Raw genomic sequence first — 21186 nt, 5'->3', positions numbered from 1 at the left:
GTGGAACTGTGGAGACGCCCAGATCCACCAGCTGTTGGCCCTTTGGGCGGAGGACTCTGTTGTTGTTTTGAGCCAACACTGCTATGCTCGGGGTATTTCCAACGCACAAGTTATACGTCATACTATACACCGCCCTGTCACCGCCCCGTTGGTGAACGCAGGTCCACTGTGTAAAAGTCCAACCTGTCTCACCACTGCTACTCCTTTGACTTGGCTGTGGAAATCAGTCAATGGTGGAGAAAAGGTGGGATCACCATCTGACCTTTTTTTCAGGATCTACTGTGTAAAAGTGGCTATTGAAATGTGACAAACGTCACAATTCTGCGTCCCAGGAGGAGGAGTGGCAGGAAAAACATATTTCCTTCTGCATGGTCACATATTCCATCAGGACCTCTTTAGTGCATGTGGGTCACTTCAGGGTTGCATTCAGTTCAGAGTCAAAACTGATAGAAGTCGCATTTAATGTGGAATATGAACCAAAACAGAAAAAAATCTGATTTCACCAAAAAATCCAAATTGTGCCTCAAGACCTGCTGTCTGAACGTAGTCTTAGGCTGAACCTCAATTCACCCCTTGGCCCCTCCCCCTTACCCCTCCCCCTATGTTTTGCGCATGCATGTGAAGGGATAGTATTGTTAGTATTGTCCTGATTCTCAATTAGGCGGAGGGGAGAGGCTAAGGCAGAGGGCTGTATAGACCTCAAAATGGAGATTTTTCAGGACCACACTATGAATGAAGGAGTAGGAGAAATTTCCCATAATTCTGTTCGAGTCATTGGCAAGATGGAGGTTAACACAGCCAAAAAGTGCAGCAGTATGACGAAAGAAACACACACGTACGTATTTTCTTCATAAACAACTAATGCTGTTTCAGTGTGTTGTAGATTAGTGGTCCCCAACCTTTTTTGTACTACAGACCAGTTTCATGCATGAAAATTTTCCGCGGACCAGGTAGAGGTGCGGGGGATCCAAAAACAAAAAACTTTGTCAGTTCAGAGCATGTGATCTGAAACACTTACACTGCATATCAGGCAATTCCACTGATTCTGCAGTAAAATATGAACTCACCCTAATGCAGAATCAGTCGGAACCCTGGACTTGTTTCCCTGCAACTGGATGGTCCCATCTGGGGCTGATGGGAGACACACAGTCCAGTTGTGTTCCGTAGATCCAGTCCACTGCTTGATAATTCATCATCGCAGAAAACCCAGCCACACAAAGATATGAGGTTGGAAACAGAAGGATTTTCAGGGCTTTTGTGGCCATATCCACATGTTCTGCTTTGACTTGAATCCAGAATGCACAGAGGTTTGAAGCTGTCTCAAATATGGATTGATGTGCCAGAGCAGTTTGGAGGCGCTTATGTGTCACCTGTTGTGATGAACCTGGAACTGAGGCAGGAATCCTCACATTTCCTTCTAAATGCAGCGTTCTGTTTGCAGGCAGTCTGTGACCCTTCTGCAGAACCAGCGTTTCCTCACGTCTTCCTGAAAAAGTTCTCCAGTGAATTTTGTTTTTGGCTCATATCTTTAGCTTGTATTGCTAGTGATTCATGAAATGGCTCCAGAGTCTAGCAGTTATGAGGCGAGGGCAGAAACGGTTGCTTTTCAAAATAAAATCTCCGCAAGACTAATGGAAAAAATTGCTTTAATATTAACCACTTTTTTTTTTTTTTTCTTTGTGGCCCGGTACCAAATGATCCTGCTCCGGGGATTGGGAATTGGGGACCACTGTTATAGATCGTATTTCTGCAGTTTGTTGTCGATAGGTGCAAAAAGATACCCAAAGCCCATGGAGCAGAGATGGTTCCAGCTGCTGACAGCATGGGGAACACCTTCAGAAACAAACTTTTCACATCTGTTAATTGCAGCATCGATGACTGATGATGATGTAACAGGGTTGGAAAGGTTGTCCCATTTCACAGAGGAATGTTTCAACCCCTACCCCTTACAGCTCCATTTCAAGGGGTAGTCCCAAGGGGGAGGAGCTAAGGGATGAATCGGGATTGGGCCTTAGATTATTCCAAAGTTCTTCATTCTGTTTCCTCATCGTGTGCCAATGCTTAGTGTTCTGATCTGTCGCTGCAGGTACCCAGACTCATGGTATCAAGACATCACATCCAACAAAAAGTTTTTCTCCCTCGCTGCCACCTTCAGAGGAGGCATCGTGGGGATGATCGTGGCCGAGATCAAAGGCCGGACCAAAGTACACAAAGAGGTATGACGTTCAGCTCTGTTCCACTGCAGCAGCTCGCACACGACACAAGGCTCCTGTGAAGAGTTTTCTGTGAGGTAGCGCTCAGTGAGAGGGCCTCTGTGTCAACCATCTGCTCTGATGTAGTTCATTTAGGGACAGAGTTACGAGGTGGTGACTGTCCTCCATCAAATGCTACGCCATGTCTTGACAAAACTGACAGGGTTCCGCATTACCATTAATTTATTCAAACGCTTAGACTCAGTGAATTTCAGTCATTTGTGATTGTAGTTGCAGTGTTAAACAGATGCCCTCAAACACTCCAGCCAGTGTTACTGTCCATGTATTGACGTGTAATACTGAGTTTTACCGCCTTGAAGAAAAGAATAGGACATAATAGCTTTTACTCTTGCACTTCTTTCCACGTCTGGTTTGCTATAGTACAATCAGCCTATTTATTTATTTATTTCTTCTCTCTCTTTTTTTTTTCCTCTTCTCTCCTTCTTTTTCTTTCTTTTATTTCTTATTCTTATTCAGGAAATGTTATTTGACTTTTAGAGCGTAAGCCCCTTTTTATGTATTTGGCTGTGCCTGTTCAGTCTGAGTAAACTTTCCTATATCTGTCATGTTTAACGCTTTTCTTCCAGTGTATTAGTGCTTTATAATCTATGCGATGTTTTATTATGTTGGTCGTTTTTCCAGGACAAGAGATGGAAATTAGCTTCTCTGCTAAATCTGGTGCACACGTTTTGTTCTTTGAAACTGATGCCAATACGCACTGTCCTGGAACTAAATAAATAAATACCAATATGAATAATAATATGTAAATATTATACTTAATGAAGTTAAAAAGGTATGTAGTCTCTGATGATGCAATACTTGGCAAGGGGTATTGTTTATGGTTCAGTTTGTTTGGTTGTTTGTTAGTTTGTTAACACTTAAGCAGCAAAACTATTGGTTGAATTCATACTAAATTGGGTTTATAGATTGCCAGAATTACCCAGAATAGATGTGGTTACATTTTGGGAAAAGTAGGTCAAAGTTCACATTTTTTATGAATTTTCAATATCTTTTTTTCCCCATTTGCTTATAATGGGTGAAATTTGTCTATGTCTATGCTGACTCGGGGTGTAAGAAAATATTGATTGTGCAGTATCAATCAATATTGATTGTATTGTATCATTTCACAATACTGTATTGATATTTGTAGGTATTTATTCAAATACAGATATTGTGGAGGTTCATTTATGGTTATTTTGGTTTTCTTTTTTGTTTTTCTTTTATTTATTCTTTTATTTATTTATTATTTATTTAACATTTTTTATTAAATAATGCTAGGTCCTTCGTTGGGATTGCACAAAAATAATGTTCTGATGTTAGTTCTGAACTAATAGAATATGAACATTTGAACAGGATCTTAAACTGTAATGTCTGTAAAACAGAATTTAAGTTTGAACACAGGAACATTTTGTGATGTAACATTAGATCCTGTTGTGATCAAATAAAAATGGGTTTAATGTTTGTGCATATTTCTAGAGTATTTCAATTCTTCAAGGAAATAATCATTTTAAAAAAGAAACAAAGAAAAAATTGCCTTTTTAACAGTATTGTGATATATCGTATCATGATCCTAGTATTGTGATTTGTATCGTATCACCAGATTCTTGCCAATACACACCCCTACTACTGACATGAGCGCACACATAGATGTAATGACATCAGCTGGATCGATGCCAAAATCAGCTGTAATACATGCGAGGGGCGGGGTTTGTTGTGCCTGGCACCACTGTTTATTTCGACTGAATTAAATCAAAATTAGAAAAATGACTGTAAAATTAACTCTTATTTAATAAGACAAAGACAATATAAAAGCCTGTTATCGATGCTATAAACTACTTTTTCGGAACATTACAAACAGCCAAGTGACATAACATTAAAACAATTCAAAGGTAGAACATGTAACTCAATTGTGATGATAAAAACCTTTTTCAGCATCAAAAATGCAAGAAAAATACAAGTAAAATGAAGTAAAACAAAACAACAAACCATTTTAGCTGAGATTGTAACAAAAGTAATCCCAAAGAAGATAAGATCCCAGTCATGATATTAACGACGATATGAAATCCTCATTTTTGTTGTGTGGCCCTGCCCTAATTATCTTCATTTTCTCCAATCATATAGTTAGTGGAACTCCTAAAATATAAGCACATTGAAGCCCTTAGAGCACATGCTCTTCATCTAGATGGTACCAGCGCCGTCTGAATTTCAGCCCAGAACAGCCCTGTTCTGTTCACCGGCCTGATGGGACACCGGAGCTGAGGAGGAGGTTTTCCCTTCTGCTTCATTCACTGTCAGTCAGTTATCATTTGGACGTTTCTGAAGTGGAACGCTGACGGTCTGTGTTCTGTTTTTAGTCTGCTAATTAGATGAACTACATGCCCTTGACTGAGTTTGACTTTGATATTAGACAAGGAGAGGAATGGAGTAGTTAGAGCAGGGATGTCAAAGTCATGTTGGTTCGGGGGCCACGTACAGCCCATTATGAACTGAAGTGGGCCAGATCATTACAAAAGTAACATAATAATATATAAATAATACCAGTTCCAAAATTTGTATGTCCAACTTCTATGTTTAAGAGCGAAAAAAGTAAATTTATATTATCAAAAATGTTTACATCTACAAACTATCCTTTAAAAAAAATGTGAAAAACATGAACAAGCATGAACAAAATGAAATGTATTAAGAGAAAAAGTGCAATTTTAACAATTTAAGTAACCAAGTAAATTTTATTTATAGAGCACTTTTCACAGACAGGGAGTCACAAAATGCTTTACAGTGCAAGACAATTAAAGTACAGTTTAAAATACAATTTAAAATGCAATTAAAATACATTTAAAATGCAATAAATACATTAAGTGCAATCGGTTTGGAGCAGCCCTGAGTCAGTTTGGATTTAAAATGCCTGCTTAAAAAAGAGTGACTTAAAGGTGTGGGAGGCTTTCGTGACCAATTTTTCATCAAATCTGTAAAACCTCAGTCATATCCTCAGTATCATGAATCTGTAAGTCTGTCTGAGATTACTCAGCTGAATCTCTTGCATTACAGTCAACAGTGCCATCCACTATAAACAAAACGTGTGTTTACGAACAGAGCCAGGAGGTAAATCGGGCATCTTCGGAATTTTGTACAATGAAAAAGGCAGGTTTTCTGTGAGTTTGTTTTGAACATCCTCTTTATCCTTTGCCTCATATATCAGGGTTCGTACAGGTGCTTGAAATCCTTGAAAATGTTTGAATTTCAATGTTGTGTTTTCAAGGTCTGAAAAGTGCTTGGATTTTAGTTTCAGTGTTTGAAATTCTAAGTTTGTGATGGGGTTTATTTCTTTATTTTTTAATATTAACTCTGCCAGTTTAGATGGGAAGCCAAAGCTACTTCTAGAGACGTGAATCATTTTGAAAAATAAAACATTTTATTAAAAAAAAGAAAATTAGCAGGTGTTCTCAGGTGGACCCCAGGTACATTTTTATTTCAATCTTTGTCTTTGTGCGAGTGTGAGTGAAGAATGCCAAGTGTCTTCCCTTTTTTATTAGATAAAACTTTGTGTTCTCCTTACTTTTTGCTATTATGAAACATTAGTTTACATGTTTATAGCAAAATGCAGTGGACATCATTGTGATAAAAAGGGAAAAAATTATGAATATTAGAGCTGAAACAATTAATCGACTCAAAGTGATCCAAAAGACATCATTCAATCACAATTCTCCTGAATCAAAGTTTTATTTCCTTCATTTCTCTGCTGGGAAATTTTGGTTCCACTGATGTGTTTCATACGGATGCTTATTGTGACGCACAAAGAAGCTTCAATTCAGGAAAACTGCAATAGAATATTTCCCTTCAATCAATTCAAGTCGATTAATCGAATCGTGAATTTTTGCATTCGCTTCAAGCACCTAATCGATTAATCATTTCAGCTCTAATTAGTATATGTATTCCTGTAGATACTGTATGTATTTTACCCCAGTGATAAGGTGCTGTGCTGGAAAAATGTGAAAATAACCCTTAAAAGTGCTTGAAAAGTGCTTGAATTCGACTTTGAAAAATGTGTGCGAACCCTGATATATGGAATGACTATGTGTAGATGTCCATCAGATTCATTCTAAGTTCTGTTAATATGCAGTGGTGATGTAACCGAATTATCAATTTATTAGAGTTTTTTTTTATTTATTACTTCCATCAGGAAGTATTGTGATCACTTTGCTTTGTTTGTTTGTTTGTTTTTGTTTGTTTGTGTGTTTGTTTGTTAGCAACTTTATGGGAAAACTATTCCAACAGTCTTTACCAAATCTTCCCCACAGATAGGCCTAGGCCCTGGGACCAACCCATTAAATTTTTGTCCCAGTAGGCCAAAGTTCAAGGTCACAGCAAGGTCACAAAATCTACAATTTTCCTATCTCTCATCATTGAGCAATTTTCAAAAATTTATAAAAAAATTCAAAACAACTTCGATTGGCCTCCAATTTGATCCACCTGTAGCTTATAACAATATCTTGTATCTGGCACAAAATTGTCCACATCCACTGTGGAATGTGGACTCTGTGGACATTTACATTTAACACTGAAAATCCCATTTACCACACATTTTTCATTATAACTCAACAAATACTGATTGGAATTTAATATAATTTGACGAGCACATGACTGGTACCAAGCTTCAACATTTTCTGCTGTATGGAACAACCTTGAAACTGTTTAATTTAAAAAGAAATAGTCGATTCACACATGCACACTGTTCGGGGTGCTTGGCGGAGGTTTGCGTTCTCTGAACACTTGCTTATTTTTATTTTTAATTTTTTTTTTTTTTTTAGTTTTTTCTTTTTTTTTTTTTTTTTTTTTCATTTTATTTTCTTTTTTATTTTTTTATTTGATTTATTAGAGGTTTAATTAACATTAATGTGAGTTCAGGTTGAGTTATAGGAAACAAATTAGTTATGAAATGGACTTGAATTTATTCTGCTGGACCCTCATCAGAAGTCTGCTCCTCTCACTTCATGCTGTCATTTTTTCACTGAGTTCAGAGTCTGGTGTGGGAACAGAATTTGCACAGAATTTGTTTATGAGACTCTGCCTTCCTTCCCCTGGGCCAGTGGTTCCTAAATCTGCTTCTGCTTTTCCCTCTTATTACTTTTAATGTCACAGAAATCCAAATATATACACTGTAATATCCCATTCATTTGCAGTTGCCTTCATTTAATTATCAATATTTTGTATTTTTCTGACTCTTTTATATGAAGGAAGTTGAAGAAATCCTTTCTGGTCAGAAGTGATGATGTAACTGAATACTCACTATTTTGTAACCCTTTGAATAATATCAACAACTTGTTCTCTTTGTTTTTATTTGTATATTATTATTATTATTAACACACGATACAAGGTAGGTACATTCGTGTAATCTATCTTAATACATTGCGTAAATCTTGTAAAATTGATGTACAGCCAGATTTGTGTAATATATTTATTTTAAATAAATAAAAAGTTCATCACAAAAAAAAAACAACTTCTGATAAGTGAGGAAAACATTTGTAGATTAATGACAGTGATGGTTCGTTGCAGTTATAATTACGTATTTGGAACTATAAAATTTCAGTATCACTTGTAGACAAAAAAGATATAAAGATATAATCAATATAAAATGAAACCTAAAATGATCATGCATCAGTTTCTACTCTGTTTTGTTGTTAAAAACGTGCCTGAGAATCAGCTGTCTGACTGTTTCCATGTCTCCAGCGAGGATGGAAGTTCACAGCTGGGTTTGAGCCCTCTACGTCTAAATGTGTTTATTATACACTGAACAAAAATATAAATGCAACACTTTTGTTTTTGCTCCCATTTTTCATGAGCTGAACTCAACAATCTAAAACTTTTTCTATGTACACAAAGGCCTATTTTTCTCAAATATTGTTCGTAAATTTGTCTAAATCTGTGTTAGTGAGCACTTCTCCTTTGTCCTTTGCTGAGATAATCCATCCACCTCACAGGTGTGGCAGATCCAGATGCTGATTAGACAGCAGGATTATTGCACAGGTGTGCCTTAGGCTGGCCACAATAAAAGGCCACTCTAAAATGTGCACTTTTACTGTATTGGGTGGTCCAGGGGGGTCAGAAAACCAGTCAGTATTTGGTGTGACCACCATTTTCCTCACACAGTCTTCTTCATGAATTCTCTGACACAGCTTTGGAGATGGCTTATGGTAGAGAAATGAACATTCAATTCACAGGCTAAAGCTCTGCTGGACATTCCTGAAGTCAGCATGACCAGTGCATATTCCCTCAAAACTTGTGACATCTGTGGCATTGTGCTGTGTGATAAAACTGCACATTTCAGAGTGGCCTTTTATTGTCACCAGCCTAAGGCACACCTGTGCAAAAGCCATGCTGTCTAATCAGCATCTTGATATGCCACACCTGTGAGGTGGATGGATTATCTCAGCAAAGGAGAAGTGTTCACTAACACAAATTTAGACAGATTTGTGAACAATATTTGAGAGAAATAAACCTTGTGTGTACACAGAAAAAGTTTTAGATCTTTGAGTTCAGCTCATGAAAAATGGGAGCAAAAACAAAAGTGGTGCATTTATACGTTCAGTGTATGTATGTAATGGACATATTTACTGATGGAGAGCTAAAACTGATGCCTTTAAGGCAAAGATGAAATCCAAAAACCTGTGTGGAGACGTTCCATTTATAGTTCTTCGTCTCACCTTGTTTTCTTCGTGAAGAGTGTGGAAGGTGCAAGGTGATTATGGGAAAGAAAAGTGAAACACAGCTGGTAACAGTTGAACAACAGAGCCCTCTTGTGGATAAACCATGCAGATAAATTTATTAAACTAACAGCAGGTGAAGTGCTAAAAAGAAAAAGGAAATAAATACATTGACGGGCAATTTAATTTCATTTTTATTTCTTTGGTCCTTTTATGAAAGTGAGAACCTCAGAAATATGAGCATAATGTCTCAGAGGAGTTTTTCTCTGAATGTGAGTTCCTTTTGCTTCTTACAGGGACAGAACCTGGAGATAGAAGGTGTAAATCAGTGGGGAAATTTAGATTAGATTACACTAGATTAGATTAGATTAGGTTAAATTAGATTAGATTAGAACTTTACTGATCCTTTGGGCAGAACTCTTAGGAAATTGAGGTTCCAAAAGCAGCACAAACACTGAATATACACACAAGAAATACCTCAAGAAAATAAGAAAACAATAACTATAAAAAGCAGTAGTGGAAAAAGGCAGTTGTACATTGGAAAAGTTCTAGTAGGAACAAGTGGCAAAGTAGTAGTAGTAATAATAATAATAATAATAATAATAATAATAATAAGTATCTTATTATGTTATGAAATTATAGTATGCGCAATATATGTATATGTGTGTGTATAGTTAAATAATCACAGGAGAAAAGTTATAATAAAGTTATAACTGTAATAATCAGCATAACAATGATATACAAGTAGGGTAATATAAGCATGTAGGTAATAATGATAATAAAAATAATAATAATGATGATAATATTAACTAGTGCGTTGACCCATTTGGATCCACAGGTTCTAGATGTGGTCGTTTTTATGCTGTTGTCTATTCGTGCATGCTGTACCGGATTTGTCCAGCAGTCACTGCCAAAGTGTTCTGGCCATAGCAACGTGATTATAAGGCTATTGTATTAAAAATTAATATCTCCCAAAATATTGGTCCTATCAACTTGGCGTTTTCACTAGTCTGTTCATTGACCAGAAATACGTAAGTATGACAAACTGCAGCTCTGTACAGACCTAGTGTGAATCCTGAGACACACACACAGAGGCCACTTGTCTTTTATAATATAGATAATAATAAGCAGCGGTTAGAAAACTAAATTACCAACAGAAAGAAAACAAACATTTCACAGTTGAATAAACACTAAACCACATTCCACCACAGAACACAGACAGAGCAGATGTCCAGTGGTCTGTCTCCTCTTCCTCTTCTCAGAGTAACAGAACTGGTTCTGTCTTGTTGGTGGAATAATCTTTGGGGATTTTTTGTGACACTTTTTATTTATAAGCATTTCAATATTTACAGAACAAGAACAAGAAAGTGAGGTCTGAGGATGGCAGTTATAACATAAACATGCATACAACTTCAGCCTTTTTTTTTTTAAATTAGTACTGTTACAGTTTGTAAAGATTGTCCATTTTCTCTAGCGTCTTTTTCCCAGTTCTTCCTGGAGCCACAGGGTGAAAGTCATACATTCCATAAGTCTCATGTTTTCTACAATTGAAATGAAAAGTTTCATTGTGGGTGGCTCCTTCTGTAGGCAACATTTTGTTATGGCTGTTTTAGCTGATGTCAACAAAATCTTTAGGAGGTAAACATCGTCTGAATCCAGTTCATCTGGGAAGTAACCAAGATACAGTACTGTGAAAGAGCAGCTGATGGTAAAGCCCAGTGTTTTTGATATTATTTTGGATACCTTCGACCAGAAGGGCTGAATAAGTGGGCACAACCAAAAAATGTGCCCATGATCTGCAGTAGCCTCTCCACACTCTCCAACACTGTGCAGAAACAGTGCTGAATTTGCACTTTCGTTTAGGTGTTATAAAAAAACGGATAAGGTTTTTCCAACCAAAGTCAGGCCATGTGTTGCAGTTTGTTGATGAAAAATGTACTTCCCATGCCTTTATCCACATGGTCGAATAACCTTTGTGATTTAAAGCGTCCTGTAGTTTCTGACCCACTGGTCCAGATGAAGGTGAGGACTGTTCCAGATGGATCCACAGAGCCCATTGTTCGTGGTTCATGGTTAAACTCTACTCCATGTTGAAACAGAATGATGATTTTTCCTTTTCTTCTGTTTGTCCTGTGTGTCTGTTAGGATGGAGACATCCTGGCGTCCAGTTTCCCTGTGGACACACAGGTAGCCTACATCCTGAGCCTGGGCGTGGTCAAAGAGTTCAGGAAACACGGCATAGGTACTGCTCACCTTTAACCAGAACAACTCCAACAGGCTTTTCCTGAAGCTGATGGAGGACACACACTGGGATGTCATGTCTTTATTTGTGGATGTTTTACCAAAAAAATGCATGAAAAAGGTCTTTTCGTTGCAGTTTTGTGCGATATACCATTTGCTATATGCCCGTAGAACCACCTCTTGCCAGTGCAAAAGCTTTTAATCCAGAGTTTTGGCGACATTGTTGTTTTTCCATTAGGTACAAGTGTAGAAGTGTTTTTCAACCTTGGGGTTGGGACCCCATGTGGGGTTGCCTGAAATTTCCAGTAATTGATAAAAATTACAAAAAAACTTACTAACAAAAATATATGGTGAGTTGCGAGAGACAATCATAATACATAGAAGACATGACAAACTGTGGTTGTGAAACTGCAGCACTGGGGTTCTGTTTATCTGTCAAATGTTCATTGTGGTCAGTTTCAGATGCTGCAGCTCTTTCATAATTCATAGTTTCAGTTCTTGTTTCTTCAGTATTAATTGTCAGCCTTGTAAATCTAAGCTGGACTGACGGTACATATCCTGACCAAGGAAAATAAAATTCTCCCTTTGTGCAGTAATCTACACCTGGATTTACTGCCTCCGTCCACAATAATATACATTATATAGACTAAATGTCCTCTAAAATTAATCTTTATTTGATACATAGTATAGCAAACTATTACATGATCAAAAAAAAATTAATTTTAGCAAAAAAAAAGTCTGGGATCACCAGAAATTTGTGATGGTAAAATGGGGTCACGAGCCAAAAAAGGCTAGGAACCACTGCCATATAGGGTCTCGACCCCAAGGTTGAAAAACACTTGTAGTGTGTGTTTGTCTCAGTATTTATAGGATGTAGTTTCCCTGTCACTAAGAAACGGAGTGTTATGAGCTTTTCCCCAGGTGAGGTGTTGTCTTGACAGTTGTGTTTTGTAACACTAAGCCCTGGAAGTAACAGAGGTGAATTCAGCTGATGGAACAGTAGTAAAGGGAGTCACTGCCATGGGCATGATGGGATATGGCTCCTCTAGTACTGGAGGACACTGGCAGGTTTGAAGGTTGCTAAGCAAGGCAAGGCAAGGCAGGTTTATTTCTATAGCACATTTCATGTACAAGATGATTCAAAGTGCTTTACATAAAACATTAAAAGCATTACAGCAGAAGGTATGAGAAAAACAAACAACAAACAAAAATCAGATAAATAGATAAAAGCAATAAAACAGATAAAAACTTTTAGCTTAAAAGGAACAGTGTAGATCTGAACTGATGAATACAAACTCTATTCAAATGCAGCCGAGAACAGGTGGGTCTGTAACCTGGATTTAAATAAACAGTGTTTCAGCTGATCTGAGGTTTTCTGGAAGTTTGTTCCAGACATGTGGAGCATAGAAGCTGAACGCAGCTTCTTCGTGTCTGGTACTGACTCTGGGAACTGAAAACGGACCAGATCCAGATGACCTGAGGGGTCTGGTGGGTTCATACTGAGTCAGGAGATCACTGATGGATTTTGATCCTAAACCATTCAGAGCTTTATAGACCAGCAACAGAACTCTAAAGTCTGTCCTCTGACGGGCAGGCAGCCAGTGGAAGGACCTCAGAGTTGAACTAATGTGGTCCGCTTTTCTGGTCTTAGTGAGGACTCTAGCAGCAGAGTTCTGAATGTGCTGCAGTTGTCTAATGGATTTTTTAGGTCGACCTGTAAACACACTGTTATAATAATCAAGCCGACTGAAGATGAATGCAAGGACTAGTTTTTCCAGGTCCTGCTGAGACATCAAATCTTTTATCCTTGAGACGTTCTTAAGGTGATAGTAGGCTGATTTTGTGACTGCCTTGATGTGTTTTTCAAAATTTAGGTCTGAGTCCATCACTACACCCAGACTTCTGGCCTGGTTGGTGGTTTTAGGTCAATAGACTGAAGCTCTGTGGTGACCTGCAGTCGTTTCTCTTTGGTTCCAAAGACAATTACCTCAGTTTTGTTTTTGTTCAGCTGAAGAAAGTTGTGGCACATCCAGTCATTAATCTTCTCAATGCATTTACCCAGAGCCTGTACAGGGCCTTGGTCTCCAGGTGACATTGTGATATAGATCTGTGTGTCATCTGCATAGCTATGGTTGCTAATATTGTTGTTCTTTATAATTTGCGCTAGTGGGAGTGTGTAGATGTTAAACAGAAGAGGCCCCAGGATGGAGCCTTGGGGAACTGGCTAATTTCAACTTGTCTTGTTGTGAATTTTTGGCCTGAACAGGTTTAAAAATGTCTTCACAAGTTGTTCTCTTACTACAGGGGTGTCCAACTCCAGTCCTCGAGGGCTGGTATCCTGTATGTTTTAGATGTTTCCCTCTTCCATCACACCTGGAAGGCATTACATCATTATCAGGCTTCTGCAGAGTTTGATGATGAGCTGATCATTAATTGAACCAGGTGTGCTGGAAGAGGGAAATATCGAAAACATGCAGGATACCGGCCCTCGAGGATCAGGTTTGGACACCCCTGACTTACTATATTACATATATTTCTGTTTGTTTTGTGGGTTTTCTGTAGTAGGTCACATCAGTGATTAAAACTGTGCTTGGAGGGGGTTCACAGCTACAGATGTTTTGCATTGTTTGTTTTGTTGTTTAAAGAAAGAGAAAAATGAGATAAATACCACAGGAGGTTATAAGGTGAGCCAGGTTAATCCAGCATGCCCATACATTTGACTAGGTTGTAAAAGAGTCAGATATCCTTACTTACTTATTCATTTGTGTAGTTAAATCTTTTTCTTTTCTGTCTTGTTTTTTCCTTTTTCTGTTATTTATTTGTTTCTTCTCAATAAGATTTTCGGTGTGGTAATACATGAGGCTAGATCTAAGTTAAAAGAGGGTTTCGGCAGGTCATTAAAAAGCGTTGAAAGTCATTAAATAGATTTAGTGAAAATTAAGGCCTTCAATGACAATAAAAAGCACTGAATTACATGTCCAGAGGCATTAAAAAAATTAAATACAGCATTTAGAGCTGCAACCGATTAAAAGTGATCCAAAAAAAATCATTCAACCACAATTCTCCTGAATCAAAGCTTTGTTTCCTTCATTTCTCTGCTGCTAAACATTGGTTCCACTGTTGTGTTTCACACGGACGCTTATTGTGACGCACAAAGAAGCTTCAATTCAGGAAAACTGCAATTGAATATTTCCCTTCAATCAGTTTGGGTCGATTAATCGAATCGTGAATTTTTGCCTTCGCTTCAAGCACCTAATTGATTAATCGGTTTCAGCTCTAACAACATTGTTATTCACGATTTATTTTGATTATATAAACATTTAATAGTTTTGATCAGAAGTATAGTGTGATGATTGACAGGTGGAATCCTTTAATTGTCTGTTATTTATGGCTGATAGACAAAGTCACAACACTGGATGCTTGGAATGCAACGTGTTGCGAGTGTGTTCATGCTGTGGTGAAAGAGTGGAAAGAATATTAGCAGAAGTGATTGGAGGAGGAACTATTCAGAACCTTGTTAAAGCCTGTCGACGGTAAATGCATATATAAAACTATGTATAAAAGTGTATCTGCAGTTGGACATGGGTATAAATGTGTTTAAAGTGGCATTAAAAAGCATTAAATTAGATTTGCTGATACCTGCAGAAACCCTGTAAAAGAAAGTGCTCGTAAGTGAACAGTTCCGATAATCAGCCTGCATGAAGATATACCACGGCAGTATCCTGGAATTTTAGAAATGTATACGTCACCTCGCCTCTGTTCACAGTAATGCGTAATTTGGACTTTTTTGTTCATTTTTTAATAATTTTTTTTAAGCCTAATGTATTTAATGGGAATTTTCTTTACGGGATTAACCAACCTATTGTATATACAATGTTGAAGTACAACAACTGTAGTATGTCAGTGTATATTCTTTTTTTTTTGTTTCCATTTTTTGTCAGATTGTAATGGAGGGTCATGTGATAACCTGTGCTTTTCATTAAAGAGGAAGTTACAGTAAAGAAAACCCTCCTTGGAAATCCATTATGAAAAAAAAAAACATTTTAATGTCCTACTTTTTTGTGGTTGGTCACAGTAGGCAAGGTCAGGTTATTTGTATAGCACTATTCATACCCAGGGTAACTCCATTACAATCTGACAAAAAATGGAAACAAAAAAAATAAGAAAAACATCAAAAAAGATCACAGAAGAAAAAAAGTCATTGAAATTCCATTAAAAAAGGGGAAAAAAGACATTATTTTAAAATGCATATTGAAATCGTACATTAAAATTAAAACAGAGTAAAGCAAGACATTAAAATCAAAAAGTGCATTTAAAAGATAAGACTAAGAAGACTTTACCCATACAGTCCCCCCCCCCCCGACAATCTGTGTGTGCACCAAGGTTATATAGTTTTGGATTTTTCATTATAGTTTAGTTTTATTTAGTTTTGACTTTTTTTCTCTAATTCAGTTAGTTTTAATTAGTTTTCAGAGCAGGTTTGCTAGTTTTTATTAGTTTTTATTATTTTCTAAATGCTTAGTTTTAGTTTAGTTTGAGTTTTTTCGTACCTTTTATCTTCTCGCTGTCATATTCAAATAAATCCCAGACAGGACTCTGCTGCTTTCTCCCAACTTTAGTCTCCATGTTTCCAGGTAGAATGGGAATGAGAAGACAACTCTAAACCACAAGTGACGGTCCGTGAAGTGCTGCTAGCTAAAATTGCTCGAGCGAAATAAATCGATTTCATATCAGTCCGACATTTACGAAGACAAAAATGAAGGGAATTTTATCCATAATTTTTATATGTTTTAGTTTGTTTCGTAAGCTCACAATACAGTTTCAGTTAGTTATCATTTTTTTTCTTTTAATTATAGTTTTTATTTATTTCAGTTAAAGAAAATGTTTTTTCAGTTCTAGTTTTCATCATTTCGTTAGTTTTTGTTAACAGTAATAACCTTGGTGTGCACCCACATATTGATTGTCCAACAAATATCTAATATCTTTTCTGACATTATTCAGGCTATCAGATCTCCTCCATATGAACGTGGTAACTATCCCCCTTTAGCACCAACATCGGTGACCCCTAGAGGTAGAACTCGATTGATTTGGGGTGTTCCATCCAAGGTTCGAATAGTTTGGGATTTTTCATTAGAGTTTAGTTTTATTTAGTTTTGACTTTTTTTTCTCTAATTCAGTTAGTTTTAATTCGTTTTTAGAGCAGGTTTGCTAGTTTTTATTAGTTTTCTTTTTTTTTTTCTAAATGCTTAGTTTTATTTTAGTTTTAGTATTAATTTTAGTTTTGTCGTATCTTTTCTCTTCTTCTCCATCGTATTCAAATAAATCCCAGACAGGACTCTGCTGCTTTCTCCCAACTTTAGTCTCCATGTTTCCAGGTAGAGTGGGGACAAAAAGACGACTCTAAACAAAAAGTGACGAGAAATGACGGACCATGAAGTACCATATGGTGCTGCTAGCTAAAATTGCTAGAGCAAAATAAATCGCTTTTGTATCAATCCGACATTTACAAAGATGAAAATGAAGGGAATTTTATCCATAATTTTTATATGTTTTAGTTAGTTTCGTAAGCTCGCAATACAGTTTCAGTTAGTTATCATTTTTTCTTTTAATTAGAGTTTTTATTTCAGTTAACGAAAATGTTTTTTCAATTCTAGTTTTCATCCTTTTGTTAGTTTTCGTTAATGATACTAACCTTGGTGTGCACCCCCAGGCTCCCTGCTGCTGGACAGTCTGAAGGAGCACATCTCGACCACGGCCCAGGACCACTGTAAGGCCATCTACCTGCACGTCCTCACCACCAACAACACTGCCATCCACTTCTATGAGAACAGGGACTTCAGGCAGCACCACTACCTGCCCTACTACTACTCCATACGAGGCGTCCTCAAAGATGGATTCACATATGTGCTCTACATTAACGGGGGTCATCCGCCGTGGACAATATTATATCCTTTTACTAAAGCAGCAGAAAGTGTTTGTTAGTCTGGATGTGTCAGTTAATGTTTAGTCCGACAGCCTGAAGGTCCCATGGACTATTGGTATCAGCTGATTTTTCAAGAATCGTCTTCAGTTAGAATGTCTTGATATTTGTTGTGGAACATCTTTGGGGTAAGGTCTACCAAGTTTGATCAAAGGATTGGGAAATATTGATTTTTGAATTTTATAAGATGTTTTTTTTAAATTTTATAACATCCCCATTGGTTTATAATGGGACACATTTCAAAGTGCTATAACTTCAAAACAGTTGAATATATTGATTTAATTACTATTGGCAATAGATAAGAAGTCACATATGGGCTTTCATTTGGTGCCATGACCTTTGACCTTGTGTGAACTTGAAAGGTCTCTTGGTCCTACATAGCCGTTTCTAAATACGCGTTCTTGTCTATTCTTCCATTCTTGTGAAACATCATCAGTCGCAGCCCAAGTTCTGTTCTAAATTCACATGGTAAATGGACTGAACTTATATAGCACATTTTCTACACCTTCACGGTGCCCAAAGCACTTTACAGTTCCTCACATTCACCCATTCACACACACATTCATACACCAGTGGGCATGCAAGGTGCTGCCAGTCCCTACTGGGAGCAATGTAGGGTTCAGTGTCTGGCCCAAGGACACTTTGACATGTAGACAGTTGGAGCCAGGATTCGAACTTTTGGTCATTGAATGACCCGCTCTACCAACTGAGCCCCAGCCACCACACATAAACCCACACGTAAACTACGAACACATGTAATACTCGGATGTTGTTCTTGTCAGCTAGCTTAAACCAAGGATGCACTGGTTGGTGACTCGTGTAGACTTGGCTGGAAAATAATTCCCAAGATGCAGTTCGTGCCGGCGTGGCCATGAACCCACCAGTTCAGGTGTCACCAGTTCGGCTGTGCCCGGCTGAACCGATGAAATGTATTACATTTTTGAAAAATATACAAAATGTATACATGACATGTAAATACTAGTACAAATGTATTAAAAAAAAATCAAGTGACATTGTGTGGATTTGAGGGAAATACGTTCTGGAGCAGATGGAGTAAATACAGCAGAGACAGGGAGGAAAGTTCACAAGTACCAGCTGTTCAATTACAGATAGACTTGAGTTCTGAGGAAGTGTGTTCTCTGAGACCGTTCTTACCAAGACCGTCTCTGCATTCTTGGTTTTGAGAAACTGCCCTAGTCATTGTTTGCTGATGGTTCATGTCATATTTTCTTTAACGTCCTCCTCACTGACTACATCCATCACATCGGTTCCACCCTGGCCAGCCTCAGCCCCTGCTCCATCCCTCAGCGACTGTACCGACAGGCCCAGTCCCTGCTGCGCTCACTGCTGCCCTGGTCCAACATCGCCTCCAAGACCGGCATCCAGTACAGCAGAACCATGTGACACCATACGGTGCGTGCGATTCTATGATCTCCTCTAACCTCTCAATCAATCAAATTTTATTTCAGGGTTCCCGCAGGGTTTTAGAAAGTCTTAAAAGTCTTGAATGTCTAAATCTGGCTTTAAAAAGTCTTTAAAATGTATTCAGTTTGAAATGGTAGGTCTTAAGTTACATTTCCATGAACTTGTTTTCTGTGTTGTGTTTAAATGTGTCTGTGAAATGTCCAAACTACAAAGACAGTTATATTAGTCGACTTAAGGCGAAGACACACCAACCTGACTTTTGGTGGTAATATTAACATCTCAAAAGGAAAAATCGACGACAGTGAGCTCTGTGTTTTGGTCTAGAGAGATATTTCATCATTTCTGATTTTACGTCTTGCGCAAGCGCAGAATGTGCGCTGAAATTGGTAGTTGATTTGGTGTGTTCTTCACACTTTTGACTGCGTCGGGGAGATGGGAACTGACTGAAGTCGGGCTACCTTTTCTGGTGACAATAAGCAGTCGGGTTTAGGGATGCAAATTATCGATTAATTCATTAATCGTTAGTTGGTTGCCCTTATCAATCAATTAACGATTAATTGATAAGCGGCGATTTTCCTGAGAACCTGAATTTCTTTTTCAATACGGTCAGTAAGAATAAAAGCTAAATATTGTTTATACACTTCATGAAAAAAGCATGTCATATTCCTTAATGATTGATTTATTGAATTGGAATTCATCTGTTGATGTGGTGGTGTGTACTGGGGGGATGGACGCGTGTGTGTTTCGCCGGTGGGTGGTTGGGTGCACGTGTGTGTGTTTTGTCGGAAACGCAGTACGGCCAGGGGATGTGTGCATGCTGATTGGTAACTGCGCGCGTGCGTATGTGTGTCCCTTTCCGTCGTACTTCTAATACTGTAGGGGTACAGGCCAGTACAGTCTGTGACCCCGCAGAAGTGAAAGTGAAACTTTTCGCTCATTCATCTTTTCCCCACCTCCTGAAGCAAGAATAAAAAGTAGCAGGAAAGAAATTATCAATACAACGAAAAAGAAAAATGTATACTTGTATAAAGCTCTAAATATACAAACATATATGCAGCTTTGAACCAGATATACATATTAAGACACAAAATTAGAACAATTTGTACAATATTATGTACTGGACAAAATAAAAGGTCCAGATGTCCAATGAACATTTCTCCAGTATTTCTCCATAATTATTTGTGGTCATCAGCGGTTGTAGTCCAGACTGAAAATATGTCCAAACTTGGAGCCCATTACCTCAAATGTTCAGTTGTTGGTTGAACGGGACAGAGCAGCACAGCCGACAACCTGGAGGGGGCGGGGCCTGAAGTGGCTCATGTGCATTTAAAGGGCCAGCGCTCCAAACCACCTTTCTGGTGTCATTACTCAGAAATAGGGTTGAAGATGGAGCTGTGGAGTTGAATGAATGAAGAATTCAGACCTAAGCAGAGCATTTACAGTTTATGGAGAACACAGGGAAATGTTGGAAAATGAAGAATAACATTTAAAAAAAGACAAATATCACTGTTTTAAAGCTGACAGATCACAGTGGGTCTACAAATGCACAAAACATGTAGTAACAGGCAGAACATTGGTAAAACTGCACTCACGTCTCTGAAGATGTTTGAGGTTCTTCATATTTGTTCAGGTTTTTCACATTCAGAAAGGCAAACATTTTCATGGAACGTTACTTTTTTACACTAAAATAAAGAGAAACATTTGGAGTTGTCAGTTTTTACAGGTTACACAACATAATATATATATATAATGTTAACTCCAAACTTTTTTCTATGTTTTACAGTGAAAAAAGTAAAATTACATAATGGAAATGTTTACATCTACAAACAATCCCTTAAAAAATGTAAATGACATGAACAACTATGAACAAACAGAAATTTCTTAAGAAAAATAAGTGCAGTTTTAAAAGTTTTATGCCTCTGCTTGCCATCTACACATGTGCATTTTAAAGGGCTCATATTTGTCTAAACCCACTTTTCTGAGTCTGTGGTTCATTTCTTTGTGTATTTGGACCCTAATAGTTCATACAGTTTGAATTTGAACCAATGCCGTGAATGAATGAAGAATTCAGCCCCAAGCAGAGCGTTTACAGTTTATGGAGAACACAGGGAAATGTTGGAAAATGAAGAATAACATTTAAAAAAAGACAAATATCACTGCTTTAACTAAGTCTTGATGCTCTTTACTTCAATTCTTGAGGTCTGTCTTATTTTGATGTTATTTTAATGTTTTGTGTGTAACCTTTGAGATGCCCTGTCCAGACTGCAGAACAAATCTACCTACAGGTACCAAGAAGACATCACCCTGACCCTGACCTCGAAACTCACATTTGGTTTTGCAGTGGGTCCACCTTTGTTTTGACGTGTTCACTCAGTGTGTCTCTGATCGTCTCTCTTGTCTTTTACAGGAGTGTCTCATCAGTCTTCCCTTGTACACGCCCAGATGTACACACACACATTCTCAGCCGACTGCTTTCCACACACTGTGTTTCCGTCACAGGACTCAGGTCGGGCCTGCGTTTGATCCTCCTCCTCCTCCCAGATGATTATCTCCACTGAAACTCACCCACTGTTCACACAAGATTCAGGTC

At 37.8% G+C, this 21186-nt stretch overlaps 1 protein-coding gene across 1 annotated transcript in view; it reads left to right on the top strand.

Annotated features, from left to right (window-relative positions):
- The window catches only part of naa60 (N-alpha-acetyltransferase 60, NatF catalytic subunit), a 23162-nt gene extending 2037 nt beyond the window's left edge, over nt 1-21125 (top strand). The window contains exons 3-7 of the mRNA XM_030140382.1: nt 2087-2216; nt 11096-11192; nt 16902-17136; nt 18419-18584; nt 21004-21125. Coding sequence (XP_029996242.1) covers nt 2087-2216; nt 11096-11192; nt 16902-17136; nt 18419-18575 — 619 coding nt within the window. The 3' untranslated portion in view covers nt 18576-18584; nt 21004-21125. The remainder of the gene's footprint in view (nt 1-2086; nt 2217-11095; nt 11193-16901; nt 17137-18418; nt 18585-21003) is intronic.
- The last annotated feature ends 61 nt before the right edge of the window (nt 21126-21186 follow it).

The sequence above is a fragment of the Sphaeramia orbicularis genome, chromosome 8, assembly GCF_902148855.1.
Source record: "Sphaeramia orbicularis chromosome 8, fSphaOr1.1, whole genome shotgun sequence".
NCBI classification, from domain to species: Eukaryota; Metazoa; Chordata; class Actinopteri; order Kurtiformes; family Apogonidae; genus Sphaeramia; species Sphaeramia orbicularis.
Note: the sequence above shows the minus strand (reverse complement) of the source record. Positions and strands in the feature narration are given on the sequence as shown.